We start from the raw sequence: 15,887 nt of genomic DNA on the forward strand, positions 1-15,887 counted from the left end.
CTGTAAGGGACGGCTGAGAGAGCTGGGACTGTTCAGCCTGGAGAAGAGAAGGCTCAGGGGGATCTCATCAATGTCTGTAAATACCTGAAGGGAGGGTGCAGAGAGGACAGAGCCAGGCTCTTTGCAGTGGTGCCCAGTGACAGGACCAGAGGCAACGGGCAAAACCTGAAACACAGGAGGTTCCCTCTGAACATCAGGAAACACCTTTTTACTGTGAGGGTGACTGAGCACTGGCACAGGTTGCCCAGAGCGGTGGTGGAGTCTCCATCTTTGGAGATATTCAAAAGCCATCTGGACATGGTCCTGGGCAACTAGTTCTAGATTGAACTAGTTGCTTGAGCAGGGGGGGTTGGTTTGCGAAGTTTGTTTTTTTTTTTTTTTTAAGAGATCTTGTGTTTTACCAGTTGTTTTCTACCAATTATGCTTGATCCTGGAATCGTTCAGGTAGTACGTTTGGAAAACTTGTTTAATATTTTGAAATTACTTATACTAACCTTTTCAAAGCCTTTTGCATAATTTGTGAGGATTTATAGCTTTACAGAATAAAATAGGAATTTCCTTGCCTGTTAAATACTTGGTGCAGTTATATAAAAATAACATTCTTAAACTTTTTGTAAACATAGGAAGGATGCTGAAAATCAGGTGGAGCTGAAAACTTAAGCTTTTAAGTTTTATGTTAAAAGGTCACGTGGTATATAGTGTGCCCCATTGACTTTTTTTTTAAAGTGGGCTTGAGTATGGCATATTTGTTTACATACATAAATTTTAAAAGGATCAGTGAGATGAAAGATTATTAAACACAAGTATTCAGATTTTTTGGCAAATATTTTAACAGTTTTTTTAATTCCTTCTTTCTTTTCTTCCACTGGCTGCTTCCTGCCTTAATTAACAGTTTGAAATGTAGGTACTAAACTAATTTAACTGTTATTGATCTGTTAATATCTGAAGTAATCTATTTGTGAAATATTTGAGTTTGGTTTTAATGATAATACATTCATATCTGAAAGAACTTGCATATTATAATAAAATATCTGGTAAGGATTCTGTAATTCTCACCTAAATTTTCCTTTGATTTTATAGAATGTCCAGTACGAGAGAATAAATACAGTTTTTTAGAAAGACAGTAATTCTAGATCTGAGGGCTTTTTATGTTTATTTCCTTCATTCTTGCTTTTTTTTCTGAACTAACTTTGGCTGACTGATGACATGAAAGAAAACTTTTAAAATTAATTTTCAAGGTAGGAATGTTTTATGTAGGCTGAAAGTTTGGGTTTTTTTTTCTCCACAATGAAACTAATAATGGTGATATCAAAGATTAATTAATACTACTACTATTTGCTACCATTAAAACAAACACACCACTCTTCCTTGTTTTTCTCCTTTTGACTTAGTTTTAGTCTACTGTTTTCATGAGTGTATTAATTTTATAATTAGTGGAGTTCTAGCACTGATTTTTTTTTTTCTCCAAAAATATCTACTAGTCTGTATGGAATTTTCTTGCATTTTATAACACAGTTATTCCTGGACTTGAGAATATTGTGCTGTGGTAGTAACTATTGGTTGCTTGGTTGCTTAATTTATCAGAAAAAAAAAATGCTGCATGTAATATAACTCTCGTGAGGTTCTCATGAGACAATAACAGATCATCTGTGTGCCACCTGTGTTTTACTGGGAAGGGTGGACAAAACCTTGGCTTCTGGTGTCCTGTAGCAGCAGATTTGTAGTTTTGTGTTCACTTAGAGGAGAAAACCCAAACTCTTACTAAAATAGTAATGAGGCAAGGTGTAAAGTAAATATAGCTGTTCAGCGCTTTGCAGGTAACGGGAGTGTTTCTACATTTCCTATGTTGGCCTTCGTAGGAAAGGTGGAAGTAAAGTTCTGTCTCTTTCTGTTAACAGCCTAAAATGACTGTGTGAATTCAGTGGAATAAATGGCGTCCAAAGTAACTGATGCTATAGTTTGGTACCAGAAGAAGGTAAGCTTTCTATTTGTTTTTATGGTGGCTTTAAAAAAAAAAAGTTGGCTTATTGTGTTTTATGTGTAAAGTATAATAAATATAAAATACTAGTGCATTGGTTAGCATTATATGAGAGTGAGTAGCTTGAAACTTTTCTTCCAAAAGTAAATAAATATTTAGTGACTGTATCTAATGAAATGGAATAGCTTTTGGTCTATGTTGAAGACTCCTCACTCCCTTGGCTACTTGTGCTGTGGAAAAAAAGGAAAGAAAAGTTTTATGTGTAAAGTATAATAAATATAAAATACTAGTGCATTGGTTAGCATTATATGAGAGTGAGTAGCTTGAAACTTTTCTTCCAAAAGTAAATAAATATTTAGTGACTGTATCTAATGAAATGGAATAGCTTTTGGTCTATGTTGAAGACTCCTCACTCCCTTGGCTACTTGTGCTGTGGAAAAAAAGGAAAGAAAATTTTCGTTCTCAGTAGAATGTTAATTAATGTACAGGAAAACGTTGTTTCTATAGCATATAAATGAATCCTTGCATTTAAATAGAAAGTAAGAATTGAAACGTATTTTCTGTCAGTAACAAGGAACTGTGTAGTCCATACCCAAAAGACATAGGCTTGGGCTTTTTGGAAGTTAATTAGAAAAAAAAAATATTGGGGGGAGAGAGGAAAAAGATCTCATTTTGAGATACATAGTTACAGTATCGCCTGATACTGTATCTTTTGATTAATGTTTGCACATAGAAATGTTGATGTCTCTTTCTAACTTACTATTTTGACAATTTCAAATCATCATATCCTCTTGACATTAGTATGCCAGTTGGCTTATTCAGTGAAATTGCTTTTAAGAAGCTGAAAAATGTGCTAAATTTTGAGATGTGCTTCTTTACTAAGATATAAATACGGTGTGATGATTATTACTTTTTTTTCTTGACTCTCCATGATTTAGTAAGTTTCTGTGAGTTATTGTTTTCCTTGGGCTGCATTTTTGAGAGGATGCATCTTGTCCTTAGGAGAATGATGGCAACAGTCTTCAAAACAGAAATTCTGGTTAACTTCTAGCTAAGCAACAGTTAATTTCTAGAAATAAGACAATACTGGTATGCTTTGCTGAGATCTTTACAACTGTGAATTAAAGTACAGTTGGAAAAGCAGAAAAATGAATTTTGCTGACTTAATTTATACCGAACATTCAATTACGTATTAAAAATTTGAAAAGAATTCAGAATTTAATGAGGATTTTTTTGTTTTTGAACTGTGTACTCTCTCCCTTCTCTTATTCAAGCTTTACTAAAAGTATTTTTGTAAAAGTATCAGTGGAATTACACTGTGGTTTTGAAACGTTTCTTAATTGCAGGTCCAATCCCATTTTTTAAAGATTTAGATGATGACTTGTAGAAGATTTAGTGTAATAAAATTCAGTGCAGGATCTTATGGAAGGGGCAAGTGATGCTGATTTTACCTGCTTCCACTCATTATCTCATAAATTTCATTCACTCACACTGTCATACCGATAATACTTAAAAGCACCAAGTTGTGTGCGTATTTGGTCTGGCCAGGACCTCTTTTGTGCAATGCAAGACATGCTGGCTATCAGATCCTCATCACGTCTCTGAGGTTTTTTCGTTGGTGATGATGATCTAGTCTTTGGACAGATTTTTTTATGGTATTCAGCTTTATGTAAAAATGGTCCTTTGATGCAAGAAAGAGTCTGAAGTCTCCATAAATATTAAGTGAAGTTCATACTTGTTATCTGATGTGGTGTTTTTTGGTTTTGGGTTTTTGTTTTTTTTTAAAAATACATGTCTGTGTTCCTGTCAGTCATACAGGAAAAGGAATGCCATATGTGATATGCTCCAACTTTCCATCCTCCTGATGTTAGGAAGGCAGGATCTTCTGCTGATGAGTCACTGTGCTGTGATCTTACAGAGGGCAGGCCTTCTGGTCTTGATATAAACAACCCATTCCTCAGTTTTACTTTTCCCCAGGACACTGCTCCTAACAGGATTACTCATTATCGATACAGGTCATTCTTTTAACCCTTGTTCTGTCTTTTTTTCTAGTGATTTCACACACGTTTCCATTTACTTCATTCATAGCAACAACAATATTTCTGCTGCAAGTCTCTGTAGGCTTTTACAGAGGTCTGCTCAGCCAGAAATTGCACAGCAAGGAGCTGTGATGAGGTGACTCCTGTTACTTCATGAAAGACTGGGCTATCTTCAGGAGGGATAAGATCTTGCATAAACCAGATGTCAGTGTTTTCCGCGGTGTGAATAAAATTTAATTGCAATCCACATATGGACTGGGGTCTGCCAAATGAGCAGGCTTTGCTTCTTTCAGTATGAGGAAGTGGAGTCTTATTTTGTGACAAATGGCTGCATTGCAGAAATGTTGCATCTCGTGCAAATGTTCGTGCTAATTAGATTGTTATTTCTTAGGTTCCATTTATTGAAGGTTCTCCTGGATCAGGCTGATAACCCCAAGGGTTTTTTTTAACTTTGTAGTGCAGTGTGTGATCCTTTCCTGGAAGCATCTAAGCTCTTTCACCCATGTCCTTGATTTTATTTAGTTATTTATTTAAATCTCTTACATGGCACAGTAATTTTTTCCCTATGGATTTGTTGTTTGCACCAAAGATTTCGAATTGGGGAACAGGAAGCGCTATGCTAGTGGTTAGTGGGTACCAGACACTTTTTTTTGTCCTTTCTGATACGTTTCTATTATGTGATTGCTTATGATGGCAAAATACTGAACTCTGTGAACTGGTGGTTGCTTTCAGTGTTAAATATTTATTTCAGAGTTGTCAAAGTTGTCCCACTTAATCAGCAGATCTAAAAAGCAAGGTTCCTCACAGCAGTAACTGAAATTGAAAGTGGGGAGGGATCAAAACTTAGCACATTCTGGTAGTAAAACATTGTTTCTGGGGCAAGAGAGAACCAGGATTGCAGTCAGTATTGATCAAATTGATACGACTTGCCTATATGATAAAATGAGGAAAATAAAGTGTTATTTTGGGGAGGTATTTTCAGATTAATCAATTGGTGTATGAATGCCCTAAAAAAGAACATGAAGAACTTCTGATATTTATAGTCATACATAAAGAAGAACAATATATTTGTGTAGGTGGAGGCTGCATAAGAAATACTGAACAGATAACTTGTTCCTTATGTTTCTTTGTTTTCAATTTTAATGCATTTTTGGATGTATTTTTTGATGTATTTATTTTATGTGTCTCTACTGAGTTTCAAAGGTCTGGTTTCTCAAAAGTAAGGCATTTTTATATTTCTTTAATGGAAAGAGTTAAGCAATTGAGCTCTTCCAGCCCTACTTTAGGCAAGTTTTCCAAACACCAAGTTTACTCATATGACTCATACTGTTGTCTGAAATTGAGCCTCTCACACGAGGATGATTTAGTAATGTGCTTAATCGTTTAAAAGGTCAGACCTTTTATTATGTAAACTTGTTTTTTGTTGTTGCAATAGATTTACTCTGCTTTTAGTGCATTGGAGCTCTTGATTACTGTCTTGTAAAAATACAATAATAATTTCTTAGTTATTTTAAGTTGGATTGTAAGATTTCAGATAGTATATTATACCAGCTTGTTATCTGAGATACAAGATTGCATGGACACAGCTTTACTGCTTCCAGTGATAGCTAGTGTTTCCCAGCTGGTACGAATACTTTTGCAAGGCATGAAATCTGAACAAATATATCCTGCTAGATACAGGTTGGCTCTGTAGAAAGCAAAATAAATTAAACCTCTGCTGTGTTCCTGGATGCACTGGAGAGTGCAGTGCTGAGATACTTGTGTGTCAGACAGGGTTTGTCTAGCTTGTTTTCAACTCTTTCTGCTGCACTGGTTCTTGCAATAAAAGGGTGTGGCAGAGGTGTCTGCATTGCTCTCTGGAATGGTTCATTACTTTGGTCCCAGAAAGCTACCGAGCTAATATTCACATAGATGCACTTTGTTAGTTAATATCCTTAGGATTATGTGTGTTTACCAGTATACAGAACTTGCTTCAGATTTGTAATTGATGCATTTTATGGAGAAAACGATCATAATGTTTCCTCTGAAAAAATCTGACACCCCCACAATTATTTTAAATGATTTCAGTATCTGATGGCGTACCTTTCTGATACTGATACTTTATGCATACTTGAAGTATTGCCTCAGTAACAGTAACTGATGTTAAAAATAATAAAATTGGTTGTAACTTAAGCTTTTTGCATTAATTTCTTATAATACTTTCAAGCTTTACAGATAATAGAAGTGCAATTTTTGGTCTGGTTTCCAGTTTGGAGACTGTACATAAATCTACCTTAACAACTTTCTGATTTTCAGTCCTCACAGAAGCCTTGCTGCTAAAATGGGGAACTTTATACAAATTTGTTGATAATATTGCAGGGGAGAATTATGTTGTTCCTTCTCTTGGGGATGGTTGTAGGGGAAGGCAGAATGGAACTGAATGAATTGAACCCAAATCCTGCATCTGACTGCATATCAATTAACTGCCAAAGCAGCTTTCCGCTGTTTCGGGTGTCCCTTGGGCATGGCTGTTAAAGGGCACAATAAAACAAATGAAATGTTTTCTCTCTCATGGCTTTAAAGGGCGAAACTAGAGTTCTAATTGCATTGCTTTAAGATCTGTAATATTCAGTATTTTACAGCTCATTAGTCCGAGACTGTACTTGCCAAGTTAATAAAGGAGGAAATAAAATGAAAATTATATCATTCCCTGAAATGGGGATTTCATTCTTGGCCCTGAATTCACTTGATGCATTGGTGATGCTGGCACCAAAACCAGTTTTTGTCAAATGGTCGGGCTGTATGGCTATATTACCTAAAACTTGGGATGCTGAAACTGCAGCAGTTCAAAAAGGTCTGCCTTCAAGTGCCAAAACTTGTCAAAAGTGTTGGAGCTGGCTATTTGTGAAAGCATTGAGGGAAAAAAAGTGTGTTTAGAAGAGTTTCCTTCCATGTAGTGCTGGGATTTGGTACTCAAGTTGCCATCTGACCAAATAGTGGGGATTGCCTTCAGCACCTTGTTTCGGTGAGACAAAACTCAAGTTTCTGAATCTCGTGCAAAAGATCACTCAAAAATTGGTGCTGTGGCTGAACAAAGCAGGCTTGCATTTTGCCTCGCTGTTGGCTTCCATGCCTGCTTTGCCTTCCCACAGACTTTCATGCACTTCTCTGGTGAATTTGGTCAGGGGTCTAATCCAGTTAAACCTAAGACTGTGAATCTGTAAGGAGTTGATGAGTGGCGGGGAGAGAGCAAGGACCTGAAATCCCTCTGTCTTGAGAGGGATTCTCTGATTCTTGAATTGTTTCATTATGCCTTGTGAAACTAACCTACCATTTTCTTTTCTCTTCCTGAGAAAGGAAAGTGTGCCATGGGAAGTGGAAATGATCAGGGGCTTAAGGGCAGTGCTGTTTTAAAATCCTAGTTACAATGCTGGTAAAATTGCTGGATTTTCAGTGGTCTTCAGGGAATTACACTGAATAATGAGGCTGTCAGAGTGGTTTTCTTTTCCCAGTTACGTCTTGAGGCTGCTTTGTTTTGTGCAAGTACATAATTGTAAAAAAAATTAAAAAAAAAAAAAAGTGTTGCAGAGGTCTTAAATTCTTAACACTTGGAGAGTAACTGGGCTGTGTTAGCAATAGTGTAGCCAGTGGGTCAAGGGAAGGGATTATTCCCCTCTGTTCAGCTCATGTGAGACAGCATCTAGGGTGCTGTGTCCAGCTTTGGGCTGTCCGGTACAAGAAAGGCATTGGCATTCCTTGGCATGCCCAGTGGAGGGCCGCCAAGGTTGTTATGGGGCTGAAGCGTGTGATGTACAAGGAGTCTGAGAGAGCTTGGTTTGCTCAGTCTTAAGAAGAGGGGGCAAAGGGGAGAGCTCACTGCTATCACAACTACTGCTTTGGAGGCCGTGGAGAGGATGGAGCCAGGCTCTTCTCGGAGGTGCACGGAGATTGCATGAGAGGCAATGAACACAAGTTGAAATGTGGGAAATTCTGATTAGATATAAGGATAAAATGTTTAACGTGAGGTTTGCTAAGCATTGAGACAGGACCCCAGAGAGGCTGTGAAATGTCTGATCTTTGGAGATGTTCGGATCTCTACTGGATAAGTCCTTGAGCAGCCTGCTGTAACTGGACCTGCTTTGCACAGGAGGTTGGGTTTGATGACTCCCAGAGGTTCAAACCTGTGCGATTCTGTGATGACTTTAGTTTGAAATTTGAAGATGAGTAAATATTATCAGAAGGGATTGTGCTTAATTAGGATTAATGACAGAGATGGAATCTCATTCAGTTTGTGCTTCTTTTTAGGTTTTGCTCAATAGTCCACTTAAGCCAAAGAAATGGTACCTGAAGTTACCCCTAGTGTCCAGTTCATGTCACTACGAAATGGCTTAGAGTAGGTGTTGGTTATTCCTGTACTCTCATTTAGTTTAACCTGCAAACTGTTTCTAACTATTCTTATGTATATAATTTTCCTTTATTTTTAATTGTGCGATGAAAAAAGATGTTTCGTGTTTTTAGTAGATATGCTAAAATCTGTAAACAGTTACTCAGGGCAATAAGTAGGGCTGACTGATGTTACCAAGAATTAATCTGTAAAGAATGATACAGAAAAACTATTAATACATAGTTGATAAATGTTTAATTATGTATTACTGTACTCTGAAAGGGATGGTATCTTTGAAGTAAGCTTTGGTAAAATTACTGTTCAGTGAAATGGCTGTAAGTCCAGTGCTATTGCAGTTATTGCCGGAATTTAAGCAGGTCATTAGTTAGCAATTCAAACAGTTATTTATTCTTAACTCTTAAAGTTTTGAATTGCTTAATTTTACTCTAAACAGTTGGTTTCAGCTCTCCCTCTGGGGCCGAACAGGGAGATGGGAGGGGAATCCCAGAATCTTTTAGTAATCAGAGGTAACAATTCAGCAGTCATAAATCCAAAGCTCTGCACCTTAGGATGTACAGCTTTAATCCCTTCATTGTCCTTCTCCATTTGACTAAAAGTTACTAAACTCTTTGCTATTAGCAGACAGTGTACAACTATTATATAGTGATTTCTATCTGTGGTTTCTTAGCTAAGTTTCTCTTAGCTCAGCTTGTCCGGTTCACATATCCACCATAAACAAAATTGAAAAAACCCACCACCATTGAAAACGAAAAACATCCTGAAAAAAAATCATCCTAATGGTAGAAATCTGCTCCAACAGAGAGAATTATACTGCTGAGCTACTAGATTATTGCCTTTGCTGCAATGGGGATCTGTTCATGTAAGAAATGAAGTGGGGTTTAAAATAACTTTTAATAATCCTGTTCTGAGTTTTGAGAAAATGAGAAATGATTTGTCTAATATCTGAAACTGTATACTTAAACTAAATATGAAGCATTTTTAAAGGTATTTTAAATGAATAATATTACATATATAGAAATTATTTATACATCGGTATCTTAATATTAAAATTGATACATAAAATCATACCTTTTTTTGAAGAATGTTGGAGTGTAAAAGTTAATTAAGTATATTAGCTAATATTTTAACACTAAATATTTTAACAAGGTGTTAAACTCTTTATTTCCTTGGTAGACAGTCCAAGGAAGCAACTTTGGTTTTTATTTACCAAGCTCTGTATCTTGTATCTTTTGGATTTGTAATACTATTGTGATGTTGCTTGTAAAAGTGTTTAGAGGTTTTAAAGAGCAAAGCTTAGCATGCAGGTTTCATTATTGATAAACATTAAAGTTTTAAGGTCCAGCAGGAAATGCTATGTATTCTTCGGATTATAATCTTTGCCAGTCTGCTTGGTCATAAATTATAAATGTCTCCTGAAATATTGATCGATTCCATTAGAATCAGAAGGCCTTGCGAGTATTGGGCTACAGGTGGATACCATCACTACATTAGCTTAAAGTGAATATCAGTGTCATTCACAAAGCTCAAATTCAATCTTGATGCACATATGGCTTGTTATGAGAAAGACACTGGGAAGAAATATTGCGCAGTGCAGAAACTCTTCGCACTGGGCTTTATTTGAAGTAAAAATTAGCTGTGTTTTCAATAGCTTAACTTTTTACTTAGGCTAATTGCTCTTAATGTTACAAAACCAAACTGTACAGGTGCCAAACAAATTTTAGATATATAAAGAAATGTGATCAAATGCTTTCTGAGGTATTTGATTGGGAACGAATAAGTGCAGTTATTTTAGGTAATTTCAAGAGGTGCACATATCTCTTAAAACCAGAAAATGTTATGACGAGTCTGCTCTTAAAAAGGATCTCAAATTTATTTAATCTTTCAGTAAAGAGCGAGCTTTATCAGGTGAGTTTAGTTTAGTTTTGCCAAATGTGTAATTGTATAGCTTAATATCCCATGCCAAGTCACGTACAAGTTAATAAATTTTTTGACAATTAATTACTTGTGAAGAAATGTTGGGGTTTTTTTTTCCTAGAAAACCTATTTGAAAGTTTATTATGCTTAGTTAATTTAGGATGCTAAACCCCCACTTTTCCATTGTGAAAGACTGGCAGAGTTTTCAGTCTGCATATAATCCCTTATATGCTGAAAATTTTAATAGCTGCTTGAAGAATAGTTGTTAATTCTGCAAATACATAAAGGAACAGAATTCCTCTCATCTTCTTTACTCGGTGTTTATTGAGGCACGGTATCTTGAGAACTGAACATTTTAGAGGTAACTGGTTTGGATAGACTGGATAGAATCTTGGCATTGAGGAAGCCTGGGATGCATGATTTAAACTAAATGTGTATAAAATAACATCTGCTAGTTTATCTAGTTCTGCTACAGGTAGGTTATATCACAATTTTTTATATCTGTAACATATTACTGACAAGTTTCCTGCAACAGGGTTGTGTTGATGCTTGGTGATGAAAGTTACATTTAAAAATGAATAAGATAGGCTTGTTATCTAACTCGAGTTAACAAATAATTTAAAAAAGGTCAAGGGAGATTTTTTTGTTAATTTATTTTCTGCCAAATCTTAATAACTAAACAAATGCTATAGAATACAAATTTCAGATCCTCTTTGATTAGATATTTTATAAATTAAATTAGAATAAATTTCTGTGATAAATCAGATTAAAATTGGGATATTGTGTTGTATAGTTTGCTAAAAAAAAGTCTTTTGCCAGTTGTAGACTGGACTGATGGATTGAAAATATCCGTGACAAGCTATTATACAAACAGTCTTGCATGAAGCCTTGAACAGATTTTAAAAGCATTGCTTATCGTTATATACTTAAAAATTGGTCAATTTTTGGACCCTTATATTTTGTACTTTAAATTTTCTTTGAAGGATACTGCAGAAATTGCAGCTATAATGGATGAGATTCCAGGTAGAGTTGGTGGGTTCAGGAGTATACAGGTACTTGAGTTGATTTGGGCCTTCATGTTGGCCTAACAGTTCCAGGCACAGGAAGCTTGAACACCTGCGGAGGAGCCCTGGGGACAGCTGCATATTGAGGGAAAGCTTGCTTTGATCAAGTTTTGTGTATATTTAAATTCTTCAGGTTGGAAGCATGAATGATCTTATCTCTAGAAAGCTATCCCTTCATTGTATTTGCCTTTAGAGCTTAATTTCTTTGGCATTGCTAGATGCTAGACTTCTTTTCAGTGTCCTGCAGGTATGTACAATTTTAAAGAATTGCATGAATAGCCAAGAGCTAGAGCCTGCATGCAAACATGTGACAGCTTAATATTTAGATTTAACATGAAACATAAATTAGATGCAAATACTTGTAAATCAAAACTCTTTGAGGATGGAATTGACTGCTGCTCTCAATAATTTAAAACTGGGAAGGTTTGCTAGTATTAACTTACATTCTTGAATTCATTCAGGAATTACATTCTTGAATTTAATTCATACAGGTGTCTGTCATCTCTGGTAATCATTATATGTTATAATTTACCTTGTCAATGAAAAACACTTTTCAATGAATTCTGCAAGATATGTTTCACAAACTGTAAATGTGTTTTCCTGATGTAAGGTAGAGAAGAAAAAAAATTAATGCCCATGCTTTTTACTTGCCTTGTTTCAGTAACATTAGTTCTACCTATTTTTGTTTCATGTGGGAAATGAAGTGTGCCAGTATGCTACTTCATAACGATGCCTTTGTTTTCACGTGTTTCCTTCTGATACACTTGCAAGATAAGTATAGAGGGATGCTTATGCAGACGGAGAGAAGGAAAATTGAGTATCAGGTCTAAATTTGATGTGCTGAGCACGTACGCCTGCTCCCTAAAGTGCTTCTAAAACTTTCTTAAAACACAAAGAGGTGAAATTAGGTAGATTAAAAAAATTGTGAGAGATTGTAATGATACTTGCTGTCTGTAATTATCCCTTTAACTCTTTTCACTTTGCAACAGTATGCCTTTACTTAATAGCCCTGTGCTCAGATTTTAATAATTAAAGTTGATCAGAGGTGATTGGCCAGATCCACTAGTCTAATAAAATAGTTGTAAAAGACCATCTCCCTTAAAGTTTTTTTGTCTCCCTCATTTACCTCCTGCTGGAAGAATTGCTTTATGGGGCAACGTTAAAAGAAAAACGTGAATGGCAAAATCCCTACTTCCTGTCTTTTTGTGGAGACAGAAGCTGCTACCTAGCCTTGAGGGAGAAGAAATGTTTGTAGGAAAATACAACTAAGTCAAATTTTAAATCAGGCAACTTCCTTGCCTCGGATGTCTTCTGGGATCTGTTTCCCAGAATTCCTTTAACAAATGGTCTGTGTTTTGTCTAAAAGAAGAACGGTCTTTTAGAGACTCTTTCAACTCTACACCAGTTTCAGCTGTGAATGGAATTAGGAATACAGAGTTTGCTTTACAGCTTTATTGGCACAAAGGCTTCCTTCTGCATTTGTTTCTTGCATAATCGAGAGGGAGACAGACTTGCATCCCCTTTTCTGTCTTTGTAGAAAGAAATCTTTTTTGGAAGTGAGGAGGGGAGGACGCAATATTATGCAGCACAAAACCTCACTCGGGGCTCTTCTCAGTAAATTTCATGGAAAAACAGGAAGGCCTGAAATTTCATTTAAAATGTATTTAGAGAAAAAGCCAGAACAATTAGATATAAATGTCTGGGTGGAGTGGTTATTCAATATACTAACTTTTTAATTGCTGGCTGTTATCCAGGTGGAGTTAGCTCTTAAACTTCCTTTGGTTTAATTACTTTAATTGTAGCAAGTGCTTAATTCTGCCTAGTACAGTGCCTGACTCCTTAATTATTTTCCGCAGTCTACTTTTTTTTCCCAAATGAGAGGTGCAAAGTATTTATTATTATTACCAAAAAGCCAGTAGATTTTTTTTTCAGAGTCTTAAGGTAGCAAACTACAGAAATTGTTTGGGTACTTAGCTCTTGTGAATGGGAAATATTATTTAAATTTGAGAATGGGAAGTTCAGTAATTCAATTCACTGTTCTCACTTTCAATTTTAGATATGCTTTGGACTTTACTGCTATAAATTAGAATTTTATTATTTTTTTCTTGTTTTTCCCCTGATGGGTCAGGTTTAGAGGCACAAAAGATGCCTCTAGATTTTTTTTGTTTATAGGTGTGTTTGCCTATTGGCTTCCCTGGATATCTTTTTGCATTTATGTTGGATCCTTGGTTAAAAGATCCTTTTTAACCAAGAATAACTTTTTTTTTTTAATAACATCTGCTAATTTAACACTGAAGACTGAAATAGTAAAAGACAAATCAGAACATTGATTTCTGGTTTAAGGTGTATGCACTCGTGCTCGGGCCTTTTATGTCTGTTGCAGTTTGCGAACTGGAACGAGAAGTCATGCTCTTGCAGTAAGATTGAAGTTAAGCAGGTTTGCTCAAATGGTGGGGGTTCCTCTTGCCTCTCTGTCAGGTGTCTGGACTAAGCTGCTTTTATCAGCTCTCTGCACAGTCAGTGAAGGGTTTCTGAATCTTGGGAAGCGTGTCTGTCTCTCCCTCGTGACCTAAAAGCGATCTTGCACTTAGCTGCTCAGAGTTTGTGATATGAATCAAACTCTGGATATCTAGCAGTGTGTGCACACATAGGTGTGTACATGCATGTATATGTCTAGGTAGAACTGCTGGGATGGATAGGCTTTAAAGTTGACATAGTAAGAGAGATCATTACTGAATATTTTCTAGAAATACTATTTGTGCAGAGTTCAAAGCAATCTGACGATCTTTGATAACTTCTTACAAAACTTGGATATATCGTCTCATATATTGACTCGTTCTTGTCACTATCTTACATGTGAATTTCCTGAAGTTTACCTTCTTCAAAATATCTGACAGTCATAGGGTGGCTTTCTTGTATAAACAAGTGCAGAGTCATTTCTTAAATTAACTATAGCTACCTGTATTGATGGTTATTTAAAAAGACGGAACTCATCAAAACTGGTCTTAGTGCTAGGATTTTAATAACTGCTTGCAGGATCAACCTTCAGTCTTTCTATGGTTCTGCTCTTATAAATGCACCAAGTTTTCTACAGTGCTGTGGTGAGGTTAGAGCCTGAGAGAAAACAATTCCTTTTTATTCCATTTTTTTAACTAAAAACTTGCTCACGTTTAGACAAAACTGAGATCTTCAGAAGAGTTTCATGAGTAAATAGACTAGCAGCTTAATGGGAGTGAACAAATTTGGGAATACGTCTACTATAGGAACATTATTTCACCAGTGCTTCAGCGGGAAAAGTGGCATTTCCTGATACTCTTTGAGTTTTCCCTGGCCTGTGATCTAGTTGATTACCAGCCTGACCATATATTTTGTTGCTGTGCAATCTTAAGAGATAAAGCTAAAGACAATGTAGCTGTAAAAGTGGGTGGAATGGAATGGGAAATACAGAGGAAGAAGGTTTAAAAAATAACAAATTAATTGAAGGTATGAGTTCAACTAGACGTGCGTGGTATTTTCTCTGAAGTTAACTGAAAGACTGTCAGTGTTGCTGCTGTGGATCTGCTCTCTGTCAGTACGGAGGCTGGAATCCCGACCTGAGGTGGGAGGCAGTCTGGTGTTCCCGGTTCTGCCTTGCACAAGTCATGCAGTGAGGCTGAGGCTATCTGCTTGCCTCTCCCCTCTATCACAACTCATTTACAGGTTAGCTAGATCCAGTCCAGTCAAGATAGAACGGAGAAGATAAAGATTTCTTTGTAAATAAGTCTCCCCAAGGAAGTAACCTGCTGTCTTCATGCTTGTCTTGTTGAAGATTGATTGATTTTGTTTGATCAATGTCTTTTAAAACCTAATGTAGATATTTTTGTGTGTTCTTTTTAGATTGGGGCATATGATCAACAAATATGGGAAAAATCAGTAGAGCAAAGAGAAATAAAGGTAATAATATTACAGCATTTCAACTTTTTTTTTTTGACCAGTTATCAGCAGTGCTGTCTGTGGTTGTGTACACTGATGTAATTTACAATGTATGTGGTGGTATTTAATCCTGGTAAAGTAAAACCAGACTTCTGGAGTGTAACCAAACGTAACCGGGGAATTATGCTCTATCTATTTCATATAATTAATAACTGCAGCATTTAACGTGCTGCATCTTTCTGTATGTCAGTACATTTTTTTTTTCAACTATCTTAAGCCAGGGCTTAGTTGTTGCAGTACCTCTGTCTTTCACTTTTCTTTGTGATGAATTCTAATGTCAGTTATCTGAGCTCTCTTTACTTTCAGTTAGTAACCTTATACCTGCAGTTTACTTTTCCTCCTTTATGATGCTGTCATTGTTTTGTACAGTTTATTAGACTGGTAAGTACTTCAGGCTTTGTTTCTCTGAACAAGCAGTTTAACAGTGTTCTTTGCGTTTTGGTTTAACTAACAGTGCCATCAATGTCTGCCACGTTGCTAAATTGTTTTGGAGAAAAAGAAATCAGTCCTATATGTAATAGCTTTATGGATTGTGT

The 15,887-nt window shown here is 36.1% G+C and overlaps 1 protein-coding gene across 5 annotated transcripts in view; it reads left to right on the plus strand.

The window, feature by feature from the left end:
* PHTF2 (putative homeodomain transcription factor 2) overlaps window positions 1-15,887 on the plus strand; it is a 70,825-nt gene that overhangs the window by 12,672 nt on the left and 42,266 nt on the right. For 3 of the 5 annotated variants that reach the window (XM_019474591.1, XM_019474595.1, XM_019474592.1), the window contains exons 2-4: window positions 1,899-1,975; window positions 15,256-15,312; window positions 15,721-15,732. In XM_019474591.1, coding sequence (XP_019330136.1) covers window positions 1,931-1,975; window positions 15,256-15,312; window positions 15,721-15,732 — 114 coding nt within the window. In that variant the 5' untranslated portion in view covers window positions 1,899-1,930. Of the gene's footprint in view, window positions 1-1,281; window positions 1,976-15,255; window positions 15,313-15,720; window positions 15,733-15,887 lie in introns of those variants that run through there. The other 2 variants (XM_019474593.1, XM_019474594.1) reach the window with 2 other exon arrangements.

Source organism: Aptenodytes forsteri, unplaced genomic scaffold (genome assembly GCF_000699145.1).
Source record: "Aptenodytes forsteri isolate BGI_AS27 unplaced genomic scaffold, ASM69914v1 Scaffold137, whole genome shotgun sequence".
NCBI classification, from domain to species: domain Eukaryota; kingdom Metazoa; phylum Chordata; class Aves; order Sphenisciformes; family Spheniscidae; genus Aptenodytes; species Aptenodytes forsteri.